General features: G+C 44.1%; 1 protein-coding gene across 3 annotated transcripts in view; it reads left to right on the top strand.

Annotated features, from left to right (window-relative positions):
• The first annotated feature begins 402 nt into the window (after positions 1-402).
• ETS1 (ETS proto-oncogene 1, transcription factor) overlaps positions 403-23,828 on the top strand; it is a 126,872-nt gene continuing 103,446 nt past the window's right edge. Inside the window, exons 1-2 of one of the 3 annotated variants that reach the window (XM_037134241.2) lie at positions 403-494; positions 14,404-14,486. In XM_037134241.2, coding sequence (XP_036990136.2) covers positions 14,418-14,486 — 69 coding nt within the window. In that variant the 5' untranslated portion in view covers positions 403-494; positions 14,404-14,417. The remainder of the gene's footprint in view (positions 495-14,403; positions 14,487-23,828) is intronic. The other 2 variants (XM_037134238.2, XM_037134239.2) reach the window with 2 other exon arrangements.

Here is a 23,828-nt window from a genome sequence, read left to right on the forward strand (position 1 = left end):
CAAGAAATGTGAAGTATAAACATTCACATATTCCATAGAGCGTGAGATCTAATGCATCGGTGGAGGCTGAGACAGGGTCCTGTCCCACTGAGCTGCTTCCATTTTCCTCATCTCCCTCCCCAGTACCCCCGAAGGCTGAGTTATATGTTAATTGAAGGATAATCTGAAGGATAGGAAAAAAGGTGTGATTTGATTTGCAAAGTCAGTAACAGGATTTGCTTTTCCTCCTAGACAGAAAAGCCTTCCCAGTGGCTGTCTCTGTGATGTCAGGGGCTAGCAAAATCCTGCTTTTCCTTCAGTTTTCCCGGGCGTGACCACACCCCCCAATTTAAGGAGGCAGCTCTATTAGGGAAATTATGGTCTTTGCATCCTCCAGCCACTGAGCCCTGGATTCCCGCAGGTAGTTGGAAAGAGACCGGGAAGCGGACGTTGAGGGAAGCTCGCTCAGGGCCGATTCACCACCACCCAGTCTCTCCAGCAAAGTAGTGAGTAAGGTGTGAGTTTCTGCTTAAAACTTCACTGTCCCTTTTCCTTTTCCTCTTTAAAATAATTCTGTGTAACGAAATGATAAATTGAGGGGAACTTTCAGGATGCAAGTGCGATTTTCTCTTTTCACATTTTCCTGTATTTTCCATTGAAGTGTTTGACAACAATTTTCAAAAATACTTTCTTATCTTATTCAGAGTCTAAAATCAAGACTATACTTCACTCCTTTTCTTGGTTTTAAATGCAAAGCCAGGCACGTTTTAGATACTCACAGATTACATGTCAGAAACTCTGAATTTTCTTTGCCTGTTGGAGCACTTCCAATGAACTAAAGCTGTAGTTAAATGTAGAATCTTTTCATTTTTCCCTCTTTCACTCCTAGTGAGCCTATTGTTTTACATCTTTTTGTTTTTTTCCTTCCGAGCAGCTTAATGAGTTGCTTTTATAGAGAGGAAATTGTTGCAGGTTTGAATATTGCAAACCAAACTAGCCTTTTTGGTGATTTTCTCTGACTTGTGATTCACAGTTTTGTAAGGTTCTCTCTGTCTGTTGGACTGTAGTTGAGATGGGGGTCTCTGGATTGGGGGGCATCTCTCACCTCCACGGCAGAGGTGGACTTGAGGGGCACTCCACGAAAAAGCAGAGGGAGCGGATGCCATCCCCTGCCATGCGGTGACTTTATCCGGCAGTTCCACTTTGTGGAGGCTCATCTACTGTTAAAACGTCTCTGCTACCTCCTTTTAAAGTAGCATTGTATGTGGGCGAACTGCTGAAAAATGCTGGGTTACAGATACGGAGATCAAGGCATTCGATGGTAGGTTATTCTCATTATCTTTGGGGTAAGTTTTTTTTAATCTCAAGGCCATTTTCTTCCTACTTTATACCACTACTGTGCAACTGAAAAGATAGATATTTGTTAAGCAACAGTAAATACAGATGCTAAAATGATAACTCTCGTAGCTCCATTTGATTTGTAAGATGACTGACACTTGGACTCCTTCATCAGTTGTGGTTCTGGATTGCATCAGGTCTCCTTTTATCTAAACAGAAAACCCTCCTGCCTCTGCAGGCTCAGGCTACTTAGGCACGGAGGGGTGCTGGGTGGCCACCAAGCGCTATTGAGAGTCTTACTTACCTGTTGTTCTCGAATGGAGGGAAGGGAGAGCTAATGAGTTAATGTCTTCAAAGTGCTTTGAAGATGAAAAGACCTTTTCATGTGTTCAGCATTGTAGTTATTAATATTAATATTTGAAGAAGCATGCTGCTTCTAATTGTAAATCAACAACGTCCATCCTTGCCAACTCAGTAGTGAAAAAACAAACAGTGGAGGCAGCCACGCAGGCTCTTCCGTCCTGATTCTGCAGCTGAGGATGTGGGAAGTGAGAGTCTGATTACAGAGAGGGCATCTTTGTCCTACGGGCTCCTTGCACCGAGGTGCTAGCTGGTAGAGGTGCCAGGAAGTCCAAGAATAGGGCCTGGGGGTGGGTAGGGAGCAGGGTGCAGTCTTTCAATGTTTGGTATGCATGACCTTGGAGTATTGGTTGAGGGCATGGTCCTGGCCCAATTCACAGCCTCTGAGTATACTGGAGTTCAAAGGCACTAGAGTCAGAACTAGAACTGGCACTGGCACCAGCTTTGGAGCCAGGGAAGTGCATCGATGTGTACTTGGGTTCCCTTCGAGGCTGGCTTTGCAATCGAGAAGAAGTTATTTCACTTGGTTGTGCCTTTTTTTTATCTCTAAACTGTGAATAATGATTTGCACCCCACCTATTTCACACAGATGACAGAATAGAAGTAAATAGCATGGAGCATTGAAAAGCAAAAGTACCAACAAGGCGAAGAGAGTCTGAAGAAATACTATAACAAGTTGGGTGTGTGGATGCTGGTCCCTACGGGAGATCCAGGCAGAATTCAAACACATGCACAGAAACAAATAGCTCTGGCCTTTCTCTCCTGGGTGCACCCCAGGACAATAGCTAAAGTTCTCACTGGCCATTCATGTTCTGCTGTACCTCATGATTTCATCTATTGTTGAACAGATGTGTTTGCCATGGCAACTGTCTTTTCCTAATTATCACTCAGAATTCCCCTTCCTGCATCGAACAGCAGAAGGAAGGGTTTCATCCCTGAAACTGGGGCATATGTCCTTCCTCCCTCCCTCTTGCCCTTTTTCCTGTCTCTCTCTTTCCTTTATGAAAATTAAGTTAAGAAGTCTTTAGTATTTAAGCAAAATAAATGTGGTATACAGCAACTGAGTGCCACTTGAGGCAAATCTTGTGAGTTTCTTTAATCTTGGGGAAATTTAGATATGAAGACAACTCATTTTTTTTGCCTCTTTATTCCCTTTATTCTTGCTTTACTGGAAATGTAGCTTTAGAGAGATCACTTTTAACAGCTGGAGGATCGTTTGGATGGAATACCTGGTTTCCTCCACTTTCCCTGGGGAAGGACGGCAATCCCTCGTGTCTACTGAGCACTTGGTGTGTTGCTTGTTTCACGGTGTCCCTGAGCCCAAGAGAGGGGTTTTGCATGGACAGCTTCATTTAACCTACAGTGAAGGCTTTGAGGTGAGCGCTCTGGTCATCCCCTTCATGAATGAGGACCCTGTGGCCTGCTAATATGACCAGGTTAGTGGGGAGACCTGATTAAAACCAAAGGAATGTGAGTCCAGAGCCCCTGGCTGGAGTGGTACCTCCCAGCAACCTGAGTAGCTTGGAGACACACACGTTTAGGCTGAATTCTGAAGCACAGACCTCTGCTTTGCTTTTATCTGGGAGAACACTGTGGATTAGGCCTGTTTTCCAAATAACCTGCTAGTTGACTACGGATTAATTAGTCACCATTAGGAAGATACTGACTGACGCTGATTCTGAAGAAAGCCCACAGGGTCCCGTCAACCCGTTCAGTAAACCTCTCCCTCAACTCTGCTCCTGACAAATATTGATGGAATGTCTGCCCCGTGCCAATTAGCCTTGTGTTGGGTGCTGTGATTAATACCTAGGGAGCAATATGTAAATTCCAATTTAAAAAAATGAGCAGTTTATTTTGGGAGGCAGAATTTTATCTGAAGGAGGTTGGAAATGAATGAAAGATAATGTGATTGTTAAGTGACATGATACGGGGAGTTCAGATGGAAAAGAATGGTACCTAGAGCAGGGAGAAAAGGGTGTTTGGGGTCAGTTTTGGATAAGAAAACATTCTCAGTGGGGGAAATAAAATGAATACATTTTTGAGAGGTATAGAAAAGTAGAACACCAGGGAATTTTAAGCTCTTTCACATTCTAAGCATTGTTTTAACTTTTTATTTTGCAATAATTTCAGAGGCACGGCTAGTTGCAAAACACAATACTTTTTCAAAAGAGTGAAGTCCTTTAAAATTGTGAAAAAAATCGAATGCAAATTACTCTTAATTATCTTTGGTGCCTCAGGTAATCCTTAATCCAAAAGGATTCTTGTCAGTGGTGGTGGTGGTGGGGTGGGGGTGGAGGCAGCGATGCCAGTTTCTTGAGGCTTGAAACCACAGCCTCTTAGGAAAGGCAAGGAGCTGGGTCAGATGTGGCCAAGTGACTGGAGAGGCGGGGACAGGCGCTGACCCGAGCTCCTCCCTGGCTGGCCTTGGGTTGCCGCTAAGATAAAAATCAAACTTCTGCTCAGCAGGTGGCACAGAGTCCCGGTTCCCTGCTTCTCAGTGGGTTCTGCCGTCCGAACACTTGACTTGTTATAATCACTCATGAATTTAACCAAGTTAGGCCAGACACTGCGTGGCTGCGGGATCTTGTTAGAAATGCGCACTGTCAGGCAGGACTCGGATTGGCTGAATCCGGCTCTTCTGCATTTAACACGCTTCGCAGGTGAGTCTTACGCATTTCAGCTGGGGAAGCACTGCTCTAAAAAAACAAAAAACAAAAAAACCCAACAGAGCCCGAATCAAGACTTTTGCAATATTTTCCCCAGCAGCTTGGTACTTCCTTATATTTATATATATCTAGTTGCTAAAGTGTTACTCCACAAAAGATTGGCATTTATATAAAAAAGATGTTGGTTTAACTCAGGAAGCTGCAACATCGCCCCATTTGTGCTATGCAATCTTTCAGTGACTTTGTTCCCCACTGTAAGGAAAGTGCTTACTTCTTGGTTTTATGCATAACAATGGTACAAACAGACTACCATTCAACAGAAATTGTGGCTTTTTTCTCCTGTGAAATTCTTGACTAATGCTCTTCAGTCTATGATTATGGAAGGGAATCCTGTCTTTCGATTATTTAAATGTAAATGCTTTAGAAAAAGAGATAAGGGATTTAGGCCACCTGGGTTCTAGCTCAATTACCTAGATAAATGACCTCTGCCACCTTGGGCAGTAAAAACAGTGATTAATAACGGCCACTATTGCTATGAATTAGTGAATGCTCACTAATGCCAGGCCCTGGAATAAAAATAGCAATAATAACAACCCTTATGTATTGACCATTTTATCATCTGTCAAGCACTCTGCTGAGTACTTTTATATAACCCTTCTCAATCCCAGAAGGGTTGGTATTATTATCTCCCTTTTAGAGTTGAGGAAGCTATGACTTTGTGGTCCTGAGACATTTGCCCATGACCCACACACTCAGTAAGGGGCTCCTGGTTAACCCAGAATCTGTAATTCCAGAGCACTTAACCTGTCTGGGCTCAGTTTATTCAAATGAACAAGGGGCAGATTCGATGCATTTTTTTTTCCAACTCCCAAGTTCACTGAATTTGCAAAATCCCTCTCTACATAAGAATGCCAGCAAGTTGCTTAGCATTCTACTGAGAAATTTGAACCTTATAATTTGGGCAATAAAACAAATGACACTCCACCCATGGAAATCACAATCAGACACAGTCTAAGAAGCCGTCTGATGGGCTGGAGAGCTCAAGGCAGCTGGTGTCCCTGTTCACTGTTTTCTCTCCATATCTCGATTTATGGGGCCTCTCAGGTGTTTTGGAAAGTTTCTTAACAGCCTATATCTAAATTTCAGATTGCGTCAGACATGCTTCACACTCTGTGAGTCGAAAAGTAATTATTTAAAATTTCAGGCTCCTTGGGGACTTCTTTGGCAGCAGCCATGGGGTTACAGTTGACATCTCTAGACCTGCAGCACTTGCAGGGGTTGGATTTGGCCTGGAATCTCACGTCATGACCTCTGCTATACCTGCTCTTGTGAAGCAGAGGGGCTTGCATTGTTTCTCTGCCTCTAGTTCCTCATTTTTAACAATCCTACTCTACGGAGCACCTACTGTGAGCATGGTACTAGAGTGCATCCGAAGGGCAACTGTGACACTTTGCTGAGTGTCATTATTAAATATAGGATTTGACCCTGGCTGGTGTGGCCCAGTGGATTGAGTGCAGGCCTGCGAAAGATGGGGTTGTCAGCTTGAATCCCAGTCAGGGCACATGCCTGGGTTGCAGGCCAGCTCCCCAGTAGGGGGTGCGTGAAAGGCAACCACACACATTGATGTTTCTCTCCCTCTCTTTCTCCGTTCCTCCCCCTCTCTCTAAAAATCAGTAAATAAGATCTTAAAACAATAAATATAGGATTTGAGGAATGGCATTTGAAGTCAAGGCCACTTTTACTGTAAACCAGGTGATTAAATGCTACATTTGGTCTTCTAAAAGATGTCCTTACATAAGCAAAAATAGAATGTTGGCTTCTGAAAAGTTTCAGAGACTGGGATTGACATTGTGCTTCTAAAGTTCCTGGTCATGGAAGAGGGTAGGCTGTAAAGTGCAGCCTTGACATTTAGGAGAAGCAGCACCGTTTTGCCTGTTGTCAACAACGCCATTCCAGCGGCAGGATGGTCAGGGGTCTGTTTCCATGAGAAGGAAACATAAAGGAGCGTAGGAGGCTCTCCTCATTTCCTAATTGGGATGGCAGAGTGGACTAGAACTATTTTACATTCCTTCTCCTCTTCGGAAGACATTAGTGAGCTACTCCTTGAGGAAGGGCAAGACAATACACCTTTGTGATATTATGATAACACAAGTCCATTTTTACTATTCCAGGAAAGATCAGTTGAGTATGTCAATTCATACAGAACTTGAAAGTGTTGTGCTTAATTAGAAGATGGGGGCTGTTTAGAGAAACAGGAGATGGATATGAGTCACTTTCTGGCCTCTATTCAAGGTGGGGGATTAATTACCAGTAAGTTGGGGAGAAACAAGAGTGAGATGTTCACTGTACTGTGTGTTGCTGCTTTGTGAACTTAGAGAAATCCGTGTGAGACACAGAAGTCAATAGCACATAAATGAGAGCATCGCCTTTATTGGTCCAGGTTGGCTACTTAAAATAAGAAGCAGTGTTTACTACTGTACTATTGGAATAGCTGGTCAAGAAAATGAGCTTCTTGGTAGGTTTAGAAATGAGAGAATTCTTTTTTTTTTGCTCTAAGCCATTTTTCTCTTCTACTTATTATAACCACAGAGTTTCCTTAGGGAAATGAGGAATGTTCAGCTACCTAAATTTGATGTTAATCTGATTTAATGCTTAAATTTGAGTTTTTGGAGGATTGGACTTGGTAGATTTTGTTGCACTGCCAGATCAAGGGAGACATTTACTGAAATGACCTGAAACTTATAAATGGGCTACTCATGAAAAGTAGGGAGAAAATAATGAGTAAGAATAGACAAACACATCAATCTGGTCCATCCATTAGGCAGAGAAAAATACAACCCTGCTCGCAGTTAACATGAAAGAATTGTAACCTTGGGTTACATATGGACAAGGGTCATCGCAAATAATGACTCTTTTTATTTATTTATTTTGATCCAGATGGTTTTTTACTGCAAGTACTGAGGCATAACTCTTTTTTTAAAAGATTTTATTTATTTATCTTTTCAGGGGAAGGGAAGGAGAGAGGGCAAGAAATATCAATGTATGGTTGCCTCTTGTGCATTCCCTGGTGGGAGCTGGCCTGAAACCCAGGCATGTGCCCTGACTGGGAATCGAACCTTTGGTTTGCAGGCCTGTGCTCAATCCACTGAGCTACCCCAGCCAGGGCTGAGGCATAACTCTTGTACACACTAACTCTGTTTCATGTACGGACTCTCACCTAGTCAGCAACCTTTAGTGCAATTCATAACTCAGGAGCAGAAATGGACATATATACAGGAAATACAATGATTTTTGATAGGCACATTGTGAGGGTAACTACCAAGGAGAAAGATCAAGGATACTCATCTGGCTGCCTGGGAGATTCAGAGAAAGCTTCTGGAAGGAGCTGATCCTTAGACCTGTAGCCCGACAAGAAGACAGTTCTTCCGTCTGGAGTGCAGCAAAGTCAACCACTGACCACCGAGAACTGCAGGGGAGGAATTAGAGTCACTGTCTTGCAGGGCATGGTGCTAGGAGAATGGGAAGAAAACCAAAGTCCTAAATGGCCTGCAGTGGGGATGGGGGTACAGTTAAAGGAGTCAGGGGAACAAGTATGTGGAAGTGCTGGTAAGCCAGTTTTCCCTGAGGTGCTTTGGAACTTGGTCATCGATGGTAAGGGGCCTCTGCGCCAGATCATCCTGGACAGCAGACATTTTGTTCCTGAAAGAGTCTCGGTTTTCCAACTGTGGCCAGGTCCTGATGCTTTGGTTCTGCAGTCGAGGACTGCGAGGCTGCGAGGCTGCAGTTCCTGTGCAGCTGGAGGTCAAAGTTCCCTCCTCTGCGCACGCTGTGGCCGCGTGACTTGTGGTCTCAGGCTGTTGTCTCCAAAAGGAAACTCAGGATCTTGGTTCAAAATGAGATGGGACCATTTGGAACTGGGTCTGCAGGCACAGTTTGAGTTTCTAAAAGCAGACTGACACGACATTTATTCGGAAAGAAGAAATTAAGACTCTGTGCTGCACATAGAGACCCAGCCTTGATGACGTGTGGCAGTATTGTCTTCATGCGGCAAAGGTGCTGGCTCTGGGAGCAAGCTTCCCTTAAACAATTAGTGTTTTTGAAAGCCAAATGCTTTTTCTTCTGCATTCCAGGCCAAAAGGATATCCTTTTTGTCATAAAATAATGACAATCTTAACTTGTTAATATTAGAAGGGAGGCTAGTTGTGAATCTACTTATATTTTACTTTGTTTTTAAAGAAGAGAAGAATGTTATCTACATTTTCCGTCACAGCATTATTGCACTTTTGTAGACCCCTTGCGGAGCTTTCGCACCCGGGATACACTGGAGCCATGACTTTTGACCTATGAAGCTACGAGGAATAGGAAAGTGTAAGGTCAAGTTGAAAACCCGGTGCCTCTGTTGGAGGCAGTGTAATTTTGGCTCTCTGTTATGGATGGAGGTATGTTATGTGTATTCAAATGTAGAATGTGCACATTCTTTGACCCAACAGTACCAGTTTTACTCATTTAATGAGAATAGAAAATATTTTAGGAATTTTTCTTTTTCCTTTTTAAAAAGATTTATTTATTATTTTTTTAAGAGAGAGGGTAAAGGTGGGAGAAAGAAAGGGAGAGAAACATTGGTATGCTAAAAAAGCACTGATTTGCTGCCTCTTGCATCCTCCCAACTGAGGACCTGTCTCGAAACCCAGGCATGCGCCCTGACTGGGAATTGAACCAGCGACCCTTGGGTTCACAGGCCTGCACTCAATCCACTGAGCCACACCAGCCAGGGAAGGAACTTTTCTAATGACAAGGAATGGGGGACTAACCAATTTTACAATAAAAGGGTCATTAAGAAAACAATAATAATACATACAATACTCAGCAATCATACTTTGAGATGTACAACTATATTTGTTGACATAGAAAGATGTCCACAGTATTACAGCAAACATCAATGAAAAAATCATATTGCAAAACAGCATGCAGGGAATAAAACTGAATGTAAAATTATGATCATGTGTGTATGTTATATCTGTATTTGTGTATAGATGAATTAAAAATACCCAGAAGAATGCTAGAGAAAATATTAGTACAATTGTCTCTGAATGGTGGCATTTCAGGTGATTTTTGGCATTCATTTTAGAATTTTTGTACTTTTATTGTAGTTTTTCAGTGAACGTATGTTATTTTGGCAAAAACAATTATTTTAAAAAATTATTAAAGTATAGTTTGCTGAGTTGTTTATATAAAGGCATAGTGTTCCCTTGAAGAGCACGTAATCCAAGAGGAAGACTGAGTATCTGACGTCCCAGTTACTCAGGGGGTGGAGTGGATGGGAGCTGGAGGCCACCACCACCAAGGTCCATCTCTCTGGGGTCGACTGCCCTTCTGCCGCCTTGGCCTGGCCGCCCCCATCCCTCTGCTGCCCTTCATTCTGGGCATCACCTGGAGGCCCCTGAAGAGGCCTCGGTAAAGGAAGCATCAGATTTCAGGTCCTGGCCCCAAGGCAGGTAGTGCGCTCCAGAAGCTGTGGGTCACATGCATGATGAAGAACAGAGCTCTCTCCTGAGTCCTACAGGAAACTAGTTCAAAGTTTACTGAGTGGCAGACAACCACACACACCACATCATTACCTTGCTTGTTCTCCGCAAAGGTTGCCCATTTATTTCCCGAAACTCCAGGATGGGCAAGGCAGAGAACGCAGACCTGGAGTCCGGCCTCTGCTCGACTGGCCAGTGGCCTTGGGAGTCTTTGTCCTCACCTGTAAAAAGGGGCTTACGTGAGTTACAGGGTGCGTGCAAGTTTTTTTAACTTACACTCCTGATTCAATGGTTCTTTGTATGACACCAACCTACCAACACTGGTCCCGGATCTCAGGACAGAGAGGGAAGAAACAGACTAAACCCTTGCCCCGGGGGGGCCTCAATGGTAGGGGGTGGGAGTGGGGGAGGCAACAGCCAAGCAGCCAGTGTAGAGTGGGGAGGAGGGTGCTGCTACGGACGTGGAGTGGGGGCGAAGGCTTCGTCCATAAGTGACATTCAACAGGTAGTGAATCAAGGGAAGCAGTTTTCACCTAGAAATGAACAGATCACAGAAACCTGTTATTTCAAGGGGATCCTTATCCAGACCTGCAATCTATTTAGATTCTACAATCTGAAAATCGACTGTTATTTACATCAGACCCACTTCTTACATTTTCAGTCTTATGACACTCAATCATTCATTCACTTACTCATTTAAAAAAATGAACATTTCAAAAAGATTTTATTTATTTACTTTAAGAGAAAGGCAAAGGGAAGGAGAAAGAGAGGGAGAGAAACACTGGTGTGAGAGAGAAACATCCATTGGTTGCCTCTCGCACACACCCCAACTGGAGACTGAACCTGCAACCCAGGCATGTGTCCTGACCTGGAATAGGACCAGCCACCTTTTGCTTTGTGGGATGATGCCTAATCAACTGAGGCGCACTGGCCAGAGTTAGAAAATGACTTTTATTGTGCTCCATCATCTGTCTGAAATTCTGGAGATACAAAAATGGGAAAGGCATGGCGTTGACCTTCGAATAGCTCAAATTTTAGTGAGAGAGGCAAACAGAAACAGATGTTTATAAAACTGTATGTTAGGCACAATGATTGAAATACACGTGGTAGAACACAGAGAAGGGACAGTGAGCCCTGGCAGGGGTGAAGGGTGCTTTAGCGAGAATTCCTGGCAGCAAAAACTCTGAGGTCAGCCTGAAACTATGAGGAGTCGGGTTAGTTATCCTGAGGAGCAGCGGGGCAGCTGGCCTCTTTGTTGGAGGGGGTCCCTGAGAAGCACAGGGGAGTGAGAAAGAACACGGGTTACTTAAAAGAACAACAGGGCATTCCAGGAGTGGAGTTTGCCATGGTGCATGGTGAGGGGTGGGCGAAGGTAGGGACACAGATCCTGGAGGCCGCCATAGGCCAGTCAAGAGCTTCCGGAGCACAAAGCCACTGCAGATAACATTTATTCTCTGCTTGAGCCTTGCCGGTCCCATTCAAGACAATTAAACTCAGCTCTTTATGCCTCTATTACCAAGTATTCCAATCATTTCTACTTTGAGAGAATCCTATGGGTGCTTCTGGGCTGGGGAGTAGGTCTTAAATCACACAGTTGTCTTGCATGTAGGTAATAAACATTTGGAACGCCAAGACAAAAATGTTGGTCCAGCTGACGTTCAAATAGCTGTCATGTGGGAGGGAATTCTCTTTGGCTAACGAGTCCAAAAAAAAAAATCACCCAAACATTCCTTTTGCTTTTTCTGAAAGGGTTTACATCTACAGCAGCTGCTCTGTGTCACAATCTACAAGTGGGAAAAGGGTGGGTTCTTTTTTTCTTTCTCCAAAAAGTAATCGAGCAGTAATCCATTTCTGTCCCAGAGTTATTTCCTGAGATGTGAGCCCAGGCAACTCCCTCTTTCCAGCTTCCTCCCTGGGTGAAGGCCTTTCCCCAAGGGAAGCGTCCTTCACAGAACACCCGGCTTTGAGAACGCAGCTAGCACGGAGCGTAGCACACGAGGGCTGCAGGTTTCCTACCTCGTTCTGTCAACTGGGGAGAGAAAACACCTTTCCAGGGACCCTGTTTCCAAGCTCTGTGGAGTGTGGCTGTGAGGAGGAGGCTGTCTGGGGCTGAAACTCTTGGTGCCTTTGACCTGGGCTTCAGGACAAATTACCAGTTGCAAAAGTCCTTTCTTTTCCCGCTATATAAGTAGAGTAGCAGTTCAGAAGGTCAAGGTCTTTACTGCCTGTGGGAGTCTAGGAATGGCTCCTAGGTCCTGCTACTCACACTTTGCACTGTGCCTGTTGTCCATGAATCCTCTTCCCTGTGCCAGCAGAACCGATTGACAGCTATTTTCCCCACAGTGTTGGTAAACCATTCAGCACATTATATCGTAGTTATATGGGAGCCTGTCTTCTTTCTCAGTTTTATCCTGAGCTGATAGAATGTAGGGTCCGTATGAGAACAGGGATCTTTATTTGCCAGCGTGACTCCAGTGCCCACACAGCACCTGGCACATAGCAGACACATAGTCATTGTTTACCGAACCAGTTCACAACTCCCCAACAAAGGGAACCATCAGTGTGCTCTGGAATGAATGAACGAACCACTGAGGTCTGTGATGACTCCTGGGATGTGTGGGGTGCTGGGGGTGGAAACCCGGGGGGAGGGTGCTGGATGGCTTGCAGGAAGCAGCCCTCCCCAGTCCCTGCATACGTCCCAAAGGTACAGGTTGCACGGTAGGGCCCTGGGGAGATGACCAACTTTTCCCAGGGGAATCTTAACCGTGGTTAAGTCATCCTCAGTGTGACACAACCCACGTTACCTTATATGTCTTATCTATGGTCCAAAAGCATTAAAGCGGGGGTGCAAGAGTCATTAGGACTTGAAAACTTGATTTTAAGAATAAAAATAAAGAATGTTTCAGTACAAGGAAATGCAGAGCTTGCTGAGACGGCCCCTAGAAGGCATGGTGAGGACGCGCCCAGGCTGACCTGTGCCACAAACCCTCAGTCTGACTTCACACTTGGGGCACAGCGTGGAGTCTGGTAGCTGCTCACTGTTTTTAGAAACAAACTCTGAATAGGTGACCACAGAAGCAGATGTTAACGTGTCCTTGGACGGGAGGACTTGGATCTCTTTCCCGCTCCTCAGTGTTACCGCTGGGGGTCCTCCCTGGGGACCATTTTGCTGCAGCGGTGATCAAGTCCCCGAAAAACTAGGCACAAAATCTTAATTAAGGCAGCCTTGTTACTGTTAGTTACTTAATTTTTTTAATTGGCATTACTTTGATTGTTTTGGGGAGAAAAGGTCTACTTTTTGGGAAAAAGATAAAGTTGTAGTTAAAGACCATAAACACAGTGCTCGGTTAAGACATTATGACTGGAGGTTTACGGCTGACTTCTCTCAACCCCATGATGCCAGTGTCTCTGTGATGGTCACTCTTAGTTGATAGAATTCCATGTTGTGTGTCTGAGACCATTTAACTATGTCATTGGAATACATGTTACATGAAAGGAGGTCTGTTCATTGGCCAGCATACTGCTTACTGAGATGGTGAAGCAAAACTACCAATTGAGCACAAGACACATGGTGCTCTTTAGTTCTCTGCAGATTTGTGACGGCTTTCCATGTCACCAAGGAGGCGGGGTGAGCACGGGCACCCTGGGAGGCAGTTAAGCTGAAACTAAAATGTCACTTTCTAGCAATAGGAATTTGTCCTCTGAACGATAGGCCCAGGAGTTGAACTTTCTATATTATTTGAGAAAGACGTTTTAAAAGTACATAATATTGAATTTATGAAAGTGTGAGAAGTAATGCACTTTATAAGCACTGAAGTGAACAGAAGTGTCTGATAAATGATTTTCCTGATAACCCACAGCTCACTGGAAAATGCCTTCATCCAAGATACTCCTCAAGCTTTCTTGTCGTTAAGACTTTCAACGTAGATAACAGCTCTCAACAAGAGTTATTTAATAGTCCTTCTCCTTTTCTCAAGATGAATAATGTTTAATCCTTTTTCCAGGTCTTCTCTGTTTCTCTGTGTCTTGGATCCTGGCTAACACGTCTGTATGAAGGAGCTTTTTCATCCTTCTCTCCTGTCTTTTCTTTCTTTTTTTCCTTTACTGATTGGTGTATGCAACAGTTGTGTGCCAAGTGCCAGCTGCGTGCCAGGCCCGGCTGGGTTGGAGGGAGGGTGATGTATGGATGGGGATGTTACTAAAAAAGACACACAAGACCTAGTTCCTGCCCAGAAACCCTACAAAAGGGTCTTTTTGTAGACGTTTCCACTGCTTGTTTTTCACATCCCTGGGAGGCTGTTCATTCTGCATGCTCCTTTGCTGTCAGGGGGCTGGCTCCATCTGGGGTCTGTTCTGTGCTCTGGTTGCTGGGTTAGTCACTTCATCTTTCTGAGTTTTGAGTTTTTTTCCCTTCTAACACAAAGAGGTAAGTTTGATGGTTCCTAGGGAGATGCTGGTTCTGAAACTTAAACATCTTGCTTCTAGCCCACACATCTGTGCATCCAGCGGCTCAGTGAACCCTTTCTCCCACCCAGGTGCTGAAAAGAAGATGAGCTACTTTGCGGATTCTGCAGCAAGTGGCCCTGCCCCTTACTCAGCAGTGCGTCCTGCAGTGATGGTAAGTGGGCCCTCGCAGGCCCTCCCCGTGCCTCCCCTGCTTCCCTCACCCTTTCTGCATCCTGGCCTGTCCTAGACTGAGGGGCCAGGGACCCAACTCCAAAGTCACAGTCAGATTGGAATCTTGTGGAGGCGCTAGACTGTGAAATATCTATCTTTTTTTAAGATATATTTTTTATTTTATTGATTATGCCATTACATTTGTTCTGTTCCCCCCTTCATTCCCCTCCACCCTGCACACCCCTCCTCCACCTTTAGCTCATGAACACATGTCTCAAGTTCTTTAGATTCTATATTTCCCATACTATTCTTCCCCCCCCATCTATTTTCTATCTACTGTCTATGCTACTATTTTCTGTACCTTCTCCCCCCTTCTCCTCCTCCCACTCCCCTGTTGCTAACCCTCCATGTGATCTTCGTTTCTATGGTTCACTCCTGATCTAGCTGTCCTCTTAATTTGCTTTTGTTTTAGGTGTGGTTGTTAATAACTGTGAGTTTGCTGTCCTTTCACTGTTCATCTCTTTTATCTTCTTTTTCTTAGGTAAGTCCCTTTAACATTTCATATAATAAGGGCTTGGTGATGATGAACTCCTTGAATTTGATCTTATCTGAGAAGCACTTTAACTGTCCTTCCATTCTAAATGAAAGCTTTGCTGGATAGAGCAATCTTGGTTGTAGGTCTTTGGTTTTCATGACTTGGAATACCTCTTTCCAGCCCCTTCTTGCCTGTAAGGTCTCTTTTGAGAAATCCACTGACAGTCTGATGGGAACTCCTTTGTAGGTGACTGTCTTATTAGCTCTTGCTGCTTCTAGGATTCTCTCTTTCATTTTAATCTTGGCTAATGTAATGATGATGTTCCTTGGTGTGTTCCTCCTTGGATCCAACTTCTTTGGGACTCTCTGAGCTTCCTGGATGTCCTGGAAGTCTATTTCCTTTGCCAGATTGGGGGAATTCTCCTTTATTATTTGTTCAAATAAGGTTTCCACTCATGACTGTTCCTTTCCCCCTTCTGGTACCCCTATAATTCAGATGTTGAAGCGTTTAAAGATGTCCTGGAGGTTCCTAAGCCTCTCCTCATTTTTTTGAATTCTTGTTTCTTCATCCTTTTCTGTTTGGTCATTTTTTCCTTCCTTCTGGTCTGTTCCCTTGATTTGAGTTCCAGTTTCTTTTCCATTACTATTGGTTTCCTGTGCATTTGCCTTCATTTCAATTAGTTTAGCCTTCATATATCCCTCTAATTTGTGACTAAAATCAACCAGTTGTGTGAGCATCCTGATCACCAGTGTTTTGAACTGTGCATCTGAAAGTTTAGCTATATCTTCATCACTTAGATTTATTGGCTCTGGGGCTCTGAGTTGTTCTTGGGCCATGTTTTGATCTGTTTACACCTGTTACGTATGAGGAGAGGTGCCTTAGATGTTCACCAGGGCGGGGCCACCCAGGTCGCTGGTTTGTGACGCTGTATGTGGGGGCGGAGTCAGAGAGGGAGCAATGGCGGTCCTCTCCACTTGCCTCTTGCCCCGCCTGTTTATCTGAGCGCAAATGTGCAAGCCCGCTGGCCCGAGCAGGGGCCTGGGTGGTCTGTCTCAATGCACGTCTCTTCACTGGTTTATCTGCGAGCAAATGAGTGACCTCAGACAGCCAGCCGTGCCGCGCCTTCCCTGGGTCTGCGGTAGCTACCCCGCACCTGGGATCTGTGCCCTTGGCTGCTTGCGCGCGCCTGGGTCGAGGGATCGTTATTACCCGAACTGCTCTGCTGCTGGCTTTGTCCCTCTCACCGGTTCAGCTGAGTGGTTCGTAGTTTTCGGACTCCGTATTGTTCGATTTTCTGAGGTTTGGTTGCGTTTATTGTTGTTAAAACTTTGTTGTTTTTAGATTTGGTTGCGCGAGGAAGCAAAGTGTTTCCATCTATGCCTCCATCTTGGCGGAAGTCCCCTGAAATATCTCTCTTTTTATCAGCATGTAAAGTGAAAATCCAAGACTGACGGATTGGCTGAGAAAGGTTTTGCGGTGTTTGTGTTTCGGAGACTTTAAATCGAACATGATTAATGTGTAAAGCCAGGTGATTTTTTTTCTTTGCTGCTCAGTTCACTTGGTGAAGGCTTTTTACATCTGGATGTACCTTACACCTATTGTTAGCATAATTAAAATGATTCTTTTTTACCTTATACATAAAAGCTACCACAAGCTTTCTATCTACAGAGTTAAAAACTAGAAATGAAATGTTATAGTAAGTTCATAGAAAAATTTCATATATTGTAGAATAAGAGGGGGGCAAAGGGACTTTTAAAAGAGGGCTACGTGAAGTTTCTTGCCCTTAGAGACTCACCCAGGCTACATGCTGATCCGTAAAAATGCTTAGATAAATTTCTTATAAATTCACTGTGCGAGAGATGCCACAAGTTTCATTTATCAATTGCAATATTAAAGGCAACTTTATTTTTTAAGAAGATTTTATTAATTTTTAGAGAGGGGAAGAAAGGGAGAAAGAGAGGTAGGGAAATGTCAATATGTGGTGGCCTCTCACACGCCCCCCAACCAGGGGCCTGGCCTGCAACGCAGGCATGTGCCCTGACTGGGAATCGAACTGACGACCCTTTGGTTCACAGTCCAGCACTCAATCCACTGAGCCACACCAGCCAGGGTAAATGAAACTTTAATATTAACAAATGTGTATATTCACTATTCTAAATTCTATGTTTTGTACAAAGATAGCCATCATAAATGTTGACCTTCTTTTACTAACCATGGTCATGGACAGACAAGTTTATTGTTAACCTTTCCTAGTACATTCATGGGTCTAAGTGGATACCAATGCACCACAGCTTTGCTCTGATTCCAGCCCTGAGTACCTGGCCTGAGGCCCTGAAGAATCTCTGGCACTGGTCCCTTTAACTTAACCCTAACAACTCACCACCACTGTAGATTGACAGATGTGATGTGTATGGAAATTATCTTCTGTAGTATTGAGAAAAAAATTGTATATTTAAGTGATGATTAACACATCTCTCTTTCCTGGCCTCTCTGTTACACATATTTCTTCTTATAAAATGGCTTCTGTTTTCATATAAATGCCATTCGCCATTCTAAAAAAATAGAATTTATATCATAAATATGTGTTAAAACACACACACATGCCCACCACAAGTCCAGATCAAGAGTCAGTCAATATGCTCAGGAGAAATTGCCTCGGTAGGTGAAGGTCACAAAAGGGGCCGGAAAGGTCGCCAGGGCCTGGCTCTGCCCATCCCCACACAGAAGTTACCGCCTAAGGTCAGCACGAAGCACACTGAGTCTTTCTGCAAGATAATATTATGGAGATCTGTCAAAATAAATAAGAATATTGTGTGTCAGGGCAAAATGTATTAAAGTTGACTTGGAAAAGGAGATTAAAAAGCCAACCTATATTAATTCTCTTTACCAGTATTATAAACAAATGAAACAAGATTAACAACTTGTCGAAAACATCAATGCCACATGAACCTGTATTTATTTTGTTTTATATACTGAAATAAAAGAATAGTTGTAATAAGTACATAAATTCCAGATATAATATTGAATTATCTTAGACAAGGTATCTGGAAATTATATGAGATAAAAAACCCAACATACTTAAAGTGCATATATTTAACTAAAGACTGCTGCCCACAACTAAGTACACTGGATTTTTTTTAATGCATTTGCAATGATTTCTACCAGTTTCAAAACAAAGAACCCATTTACCCCTGCCCCCAACAGCCATATATGATAAACATGACCAACATGTGGGATCCTTTTGCACCTCACATTTCAAGGTTGTTGGGCAAAAGCAGAAGGTTGGGTAAGAGGCTGCTAAATGGCTATTCCAGCACATTCACTCAGTACTTCTCTCTGGGCCTCGGTTTCTCCATCACTAGAACTAGTTGGGCAACGTTTGAGAACACAGAGAAAAGAGAAAAGTTCTTTAACGGCTTCAAATACACTCTCTCTATTGCAAATAAATCAGTAAATAACATTCACTAATAACAAACTCAAATTTCATAAACCAGCTCCTACAGCTAACGTTCAACTTTAGGCTGGGCTGTAAAAACCAGTCAAAGAAATCTGTCAATTGCCTCCAAGATGTAACCTTGGAATATTGGCATTAGAGAAACTAACAAAGGTCACGCTTTTGACCCCAACCCTAGATTTATTTCTCGGAAGAGTGCGGCCTCACTGTCTTTCCCAGAGAAGGAATTCACAGCCCGAGGCAACAAGTCTTCTCAGTCCCTTGGAGCCTCCTTATCCAGAGCTCAGCCTGTGATTCTTAACCCAACAATTCAAGTTGTTCTGCCCAGTGCCCTGGTCTCTCATTTACTTAGATTGGGCCGCCCAGAAGAGACACTCTGTCGCAGGTCTGGGGAGTCTGAGGCTGAAAGAAGAACCATGAGGATGATGGGTTTGTATCTATGCAATTTTCCTCCAGGGGGTCCTTGGTGGTATTTCTGGCTGTCAAAACTTGGGGGAGACAGATGCTACTAGAGGCATCTGGAAGGTAGTGGCTGGGAACGTAGCTAGATGTCCCATAAGTACAGCACCTCCAACAAAGAATTACCCAGCCTCACGTGCCCGCAGTGGCAAGACTGAGAAGCCCTGGCCAAGGGTAGCCACAGACCACTTTTGAAGGCAGGGTGGAACTGTGTGTACAGACGGGTTTAAACAGGTCTTTGTTGCTTGTACATTGTTGCTTGGGAAAGAGAAAACTGAAGAACAAACAAACAAACACATGAAATGTGATTGTATTCATGTTTTGAGGGGTTTTGCTTAGCATACTTCTTTCATTGTCTTAGGGCCAGTCTCCTGAATCAGGGTAAGAATATTTTCTGGTCTTTGAAGATTACTAAATCTCGGATTCTTTCTTTGCAAGTTAGAGCTAGTATTGGCATCATTTGTTCATTTGCTTCACTGGGAGAATGCTTAAAATAGTCTCAGCAGCAGCTGTAAAATCGATGCCGCTGTTAGGTAACAGCCATTTCACACAGAACTCAGTTATCTACCTCAGGGTCAGCTTGTCCCAACCAGGACACGTTTCCCTCTTGTAAGGGCAGCCCTTCAACGGAGTGATGTCACAGCTGGGGAGGCAGAGAAACAACACTTCTGGAAGTGGTCTGTGCATTGTGTGGGCGGGGGGTGAGCTGAGCAGGGACTTATATGGGTCGTGTGTCAGGGACCCTTTCATTCAAGGGGAGGAAGCGCTCCTTCCTGTTATGCTATCTCAGCACGCCTGTGCAGAGCCCTGGAAGTCCCTTGCTGCGCTGGTCCCTTGTCTTCTCATGCGTCATGTCATCCTCTCCTTCACGTCATTGGGCCAGCAGAGCTGGGGGAGGACAGGAATGGGAGGGATGGGCCACTCCTAGTTTTGACCAAACATGTCCCAGTCCTTGGCTACATCACAAGCCAAGAGGACATGTGGAGGAGGTCCTTGGGGATTAGTGACCCCCAGGGCCAAGAGAACTTTAGGAAGCACCTTGAACTATCTAGAGGGAAGGAACAACACTGCCCACTCAGATCCCCAGAGCTTAGGCCCTTGCGGATACAGCAATATCCTGGGGCCCACATGGCTTCCCAGAGTGTCCAACCAGCCAGCAGACGCTGATGTCCAAGAGGTGAAATAAATATTCCAAAGTGTTAGACTCCCCTAGGATGAGACTGTGGGTTTAGGGAACGTCCCTTGAAGTTTGAGGTGGGGTGATTGCATTAAAAACTTGCCATTTTTCTAGATAAAATGCTCTTTGCTTATACATATGGTTAATATATGCATATTTATATATATATACATATATATTTAAATATTTTATTTATTTGTATTTAGGGAGAGGGAAGGTAGGGAGAAAGAGAGGGAGAGAAACATCAATGTGTGGTTGCCACTTGAGCACCCCCTACTTGGGACCTGCCCCAAAACCCAGGCATGTGCCCTGACTGGGAATCAAACTAGGAACCCTTTGGTTCTCAGGCCGGCACTCAATCCACTGAGCCACACCAGCCAGGGCCAGACTTATTATTTTCAATGAAAACATGAGTTTCAGAAACTGCCCAACACAAAACATTGTTTTGAATTGTGAATTTATTATAGGAAAGATTTCCAAGTTGTATAAATGGGATCACACTTATCAGACACTTAATTGTTTTGACTGTACAGAGTACCATGACATGAAAGCAGGGCTATTTCAGACGTATGATCACTGAATCAATAGGGGGTGGAAATAGGCCCAAGTACATGCTGGATGCCAGCTTGGAGGGGACAAAAGGGAGCCCATCAGCTACTGGCAGGTTTTAGGCATTGGCCTTCCTCCTTCCTGTGCTGCTCCCTGGAAACCTGAGGGACTGGTGGTCTTCTGACTCTCTAGTGTGGTGCTGGCAGAGGGGAGTAGCCTGGCAAAGGGGAGTATCTGGCCACAGGGCTTAGCAAAGTACATTGCAAAAGTAAGCTCCACACCCCTGCCCTCAGATACAGCTCCGTGTCACAGAGGTCTTTGAGGTTAACCATGGATCTTGCCAATCGCTTCATGGCTTGAGCAAATCCTTTTTTGTACATTTTCTGTCTTCCTTCCATCATGGATGGATAGATGGATGGATGGATGCACGCATAACTCTATTTCCCACTTCTGACTCTGGTGAGGCAGGAGGGAGACCTGCCTCATTCCTGCCTTTTTTGCCCTAGGTGTTAGACACAGATTGCCTTCAGTGCTGGGCCAGGCATCTGTGGAATGCAGCCTGGCCAACTATCATGGAAGGCATTTGGGCTTTGGAGTCAGAAATACCTGATAATAAATTCTGGTCTGTTATCCCTAGCCATGCGGCCTTGGACAAATGACTAAACTTCTCTGAACCCCAGTGTCTTCGTCTGTGAAAACAGATGTGAGGTCACTGTGATGGTTAAAGGAGAAAGTGCTTGTCCAGTGCTTGCCACAAAGATGACTTCAGTTACTTCCCTTTCCCTTGTTTTCACCATCTCTTCTCCGTTTTTCTCCGGACTTTGTGATTTTGTTAGGTGGATACATGGAGGCAAGAATAGAGATGATTCCACTGATTGTCCAGACAAGGGTGTTGCCGGGACAAGATGGGGCTACTGGGGGAACGATGGGGACATCCTCATTGAGAAACCTCCTTGCTTCATCATTGCCCTGCACTAGAAACAGCTCTCTTGCTACCAGATCAAAGTTCTCTTGTAATGAGCTGGTGGTTTACAAACCCATTGCGCAAGTAGACCTGGTTCTCTTATCTTGAGTCATTGCTGTGTAATTGGGCCGCCTTGGGGAGAAATGCCTTTCTTTCTTTCTTTCTTTCTTTCTTTCTTTCTTTCTTTCTTTCTTTCTTTCTTTCTTTCTTTCTTTCTTTCTTTCTTTCTTTCTTTCCTATTGAATTTATTGGGGTGACATTGGTTAACAAAATTATGTAAGTTTCAGTCATACAATTCTATAATGCATCATCTGTACATTGAATTGTGTGGTCACCGTTCCAAGTCGAGTCTCCCTCCATCACCATTTATCCCCCTCTTACCTTCTTCTACCTCTCCCACCCCCTTTTCCCTCTGGTCGTCATTGTACTGTAGTCTGTGACTATGAGCTATTCGTTGCTTAATTCATTTACCTCTTCACCCAGGTCCCCAACCCCCCTTTCTTCTGACAGCTGTCAGTCTGTTTTCTGTATCTATGAACATGTTTCTGTTTTGTCCATTAGTTTATTTTGCTCATTAGATTCCGCATATAAGTGAAATCATATGATACTTTTCTTTGTCTGACTGGCCTATTTCACTTAGCATAATACTCTCCAGGTCCATCTCTGCAGTCACAAAGGGTAAGAGTTCCTTCTTTTTTATGGCTGAGTAGTGTTTCATTGTATAAATGTAACACATTTTTTTTCCCCTCTTCCCACCCCCTTCGCTCCCGTAACACATCTTTTTATCCACTCATCTACTGATGGACACTTGGGCTGCTTCCAGATCATGGCTATTGTAAATGACGCTGTTACGAACATAGGGGTGCATGTATTCCTTCTGACTGGTATTTTGGGATTCTTAGAGTACATTCCCAGGAGTAGAATTGTTGGGTCATAAAACAGTTTCATTTTTAATTTTTTGAGGTAACTCCATACTCCTTTACACAGTGCCTGCTTTTGCACAGCCAAGGAAATTGTCAACAAAATGAAAAGATAACCCACTGAATGGGAGAGCGTATTCACCAATGATACATCTGATAAGAAATTAATATCCACCACTTATAAGTAACTTATGAAACTCAACACCAACCCCCCTCCAAACAATGTCATTAAAAAAATGGGCAGAGGACCTGAATAGACACTTTTCTAAAGAGGACATACAGATGGTCAATAGACATGAAAAGATGCTGAATGTCACTAATCACCAGAGAAATGCAAATGAAAACCACAGTAAGATGTCACCTCGCACCAGTCAGAATGGCAGCCATCAATAAATCAACAAACAAGAGCTGGCGAGGATGTGGGGAAAGGGAACCCTCGTGCACTGCTGGTGGGACAGCAATACCCTTCTTACCAAAAGCTGTTCACACAGTCTTCAACTCCATCCCACATGGCTCAGCATCTGAGCCTTTGCGTGTTCAGAGGAGTCTGTGGTGTCCCTCGCTGCACTTCTTCGGGCCTGCTCGTGCGTGTCAGTACGAAGTTTAACACAGACGCCCTTTCCTGCTCTCTGGGAATCCTGAAGAGTGATGGGCAAGGTATTAAGGACCAGAGAAGTGGGAATGAACAACAACAACCCCCCAAAAAACAAAAACAAAAGCAAAACTTGGATGTCAACGAAAACTGAAAAAGACATTTTTTTCTTTGTCATTTGGGATGGCGATGACTCCTCCTGGACAGATGCTGGGACATAATGTTTAAGAAAATTATTTATGGCCATGGCTCTTAGCGGTAGAAGGTTTGAAGAAAAAAGGAATGATAATGTATATTTTTCCAGCATCCTAGGAAGGGGGGCTTTTCTTAGATCTTGGGTGCAGTCAGCACAGTCCAGAAACTTTCCGAGCCACACTACAACCCAGAGTCCATCTTCCAGTAGCGGGAACTTAAAGCCTAAAAAGTTAGCTAAGTTACCTGGGTTTACAAAGCGGGCACGAGGTGAAGGGTGGTCCAGCTCTCCTGACTCTACTTACCACCCAATTTGTCTTAGTTTCTTTGTGGCTATGCAGTGATATGTAAGAACTTAGAGCAGACTTTCAGTCACACATTTATATGCCTTGGTCTACCCTGATGTAGGAAAAAAACAAAACTCCACTTTGGAATTACTGCCTAGTCTTTCGGCCATGGTGCGTTCTCCCACCCACGTCCTGAGTGAAAATCAGAGTCAGC

The sequence above is a fragment of the Artibeus jamaicensis genome, unplaced genomic scaffold (genome assembly GCF_021234435.1).
Source record: "Artibeus jamaicensis isolate MK-2021 breed Jamaican fruit bat unplaced genomic scaffold, CSHL_Jam_final scaffold_660, whole genome shotgun sequence".
NCBI lineage: Eukaryota > Metazoa > Chordata > Mammalia > Chiroptera > Phyllostomidae > Artibeus > Artibeus jamaicensis.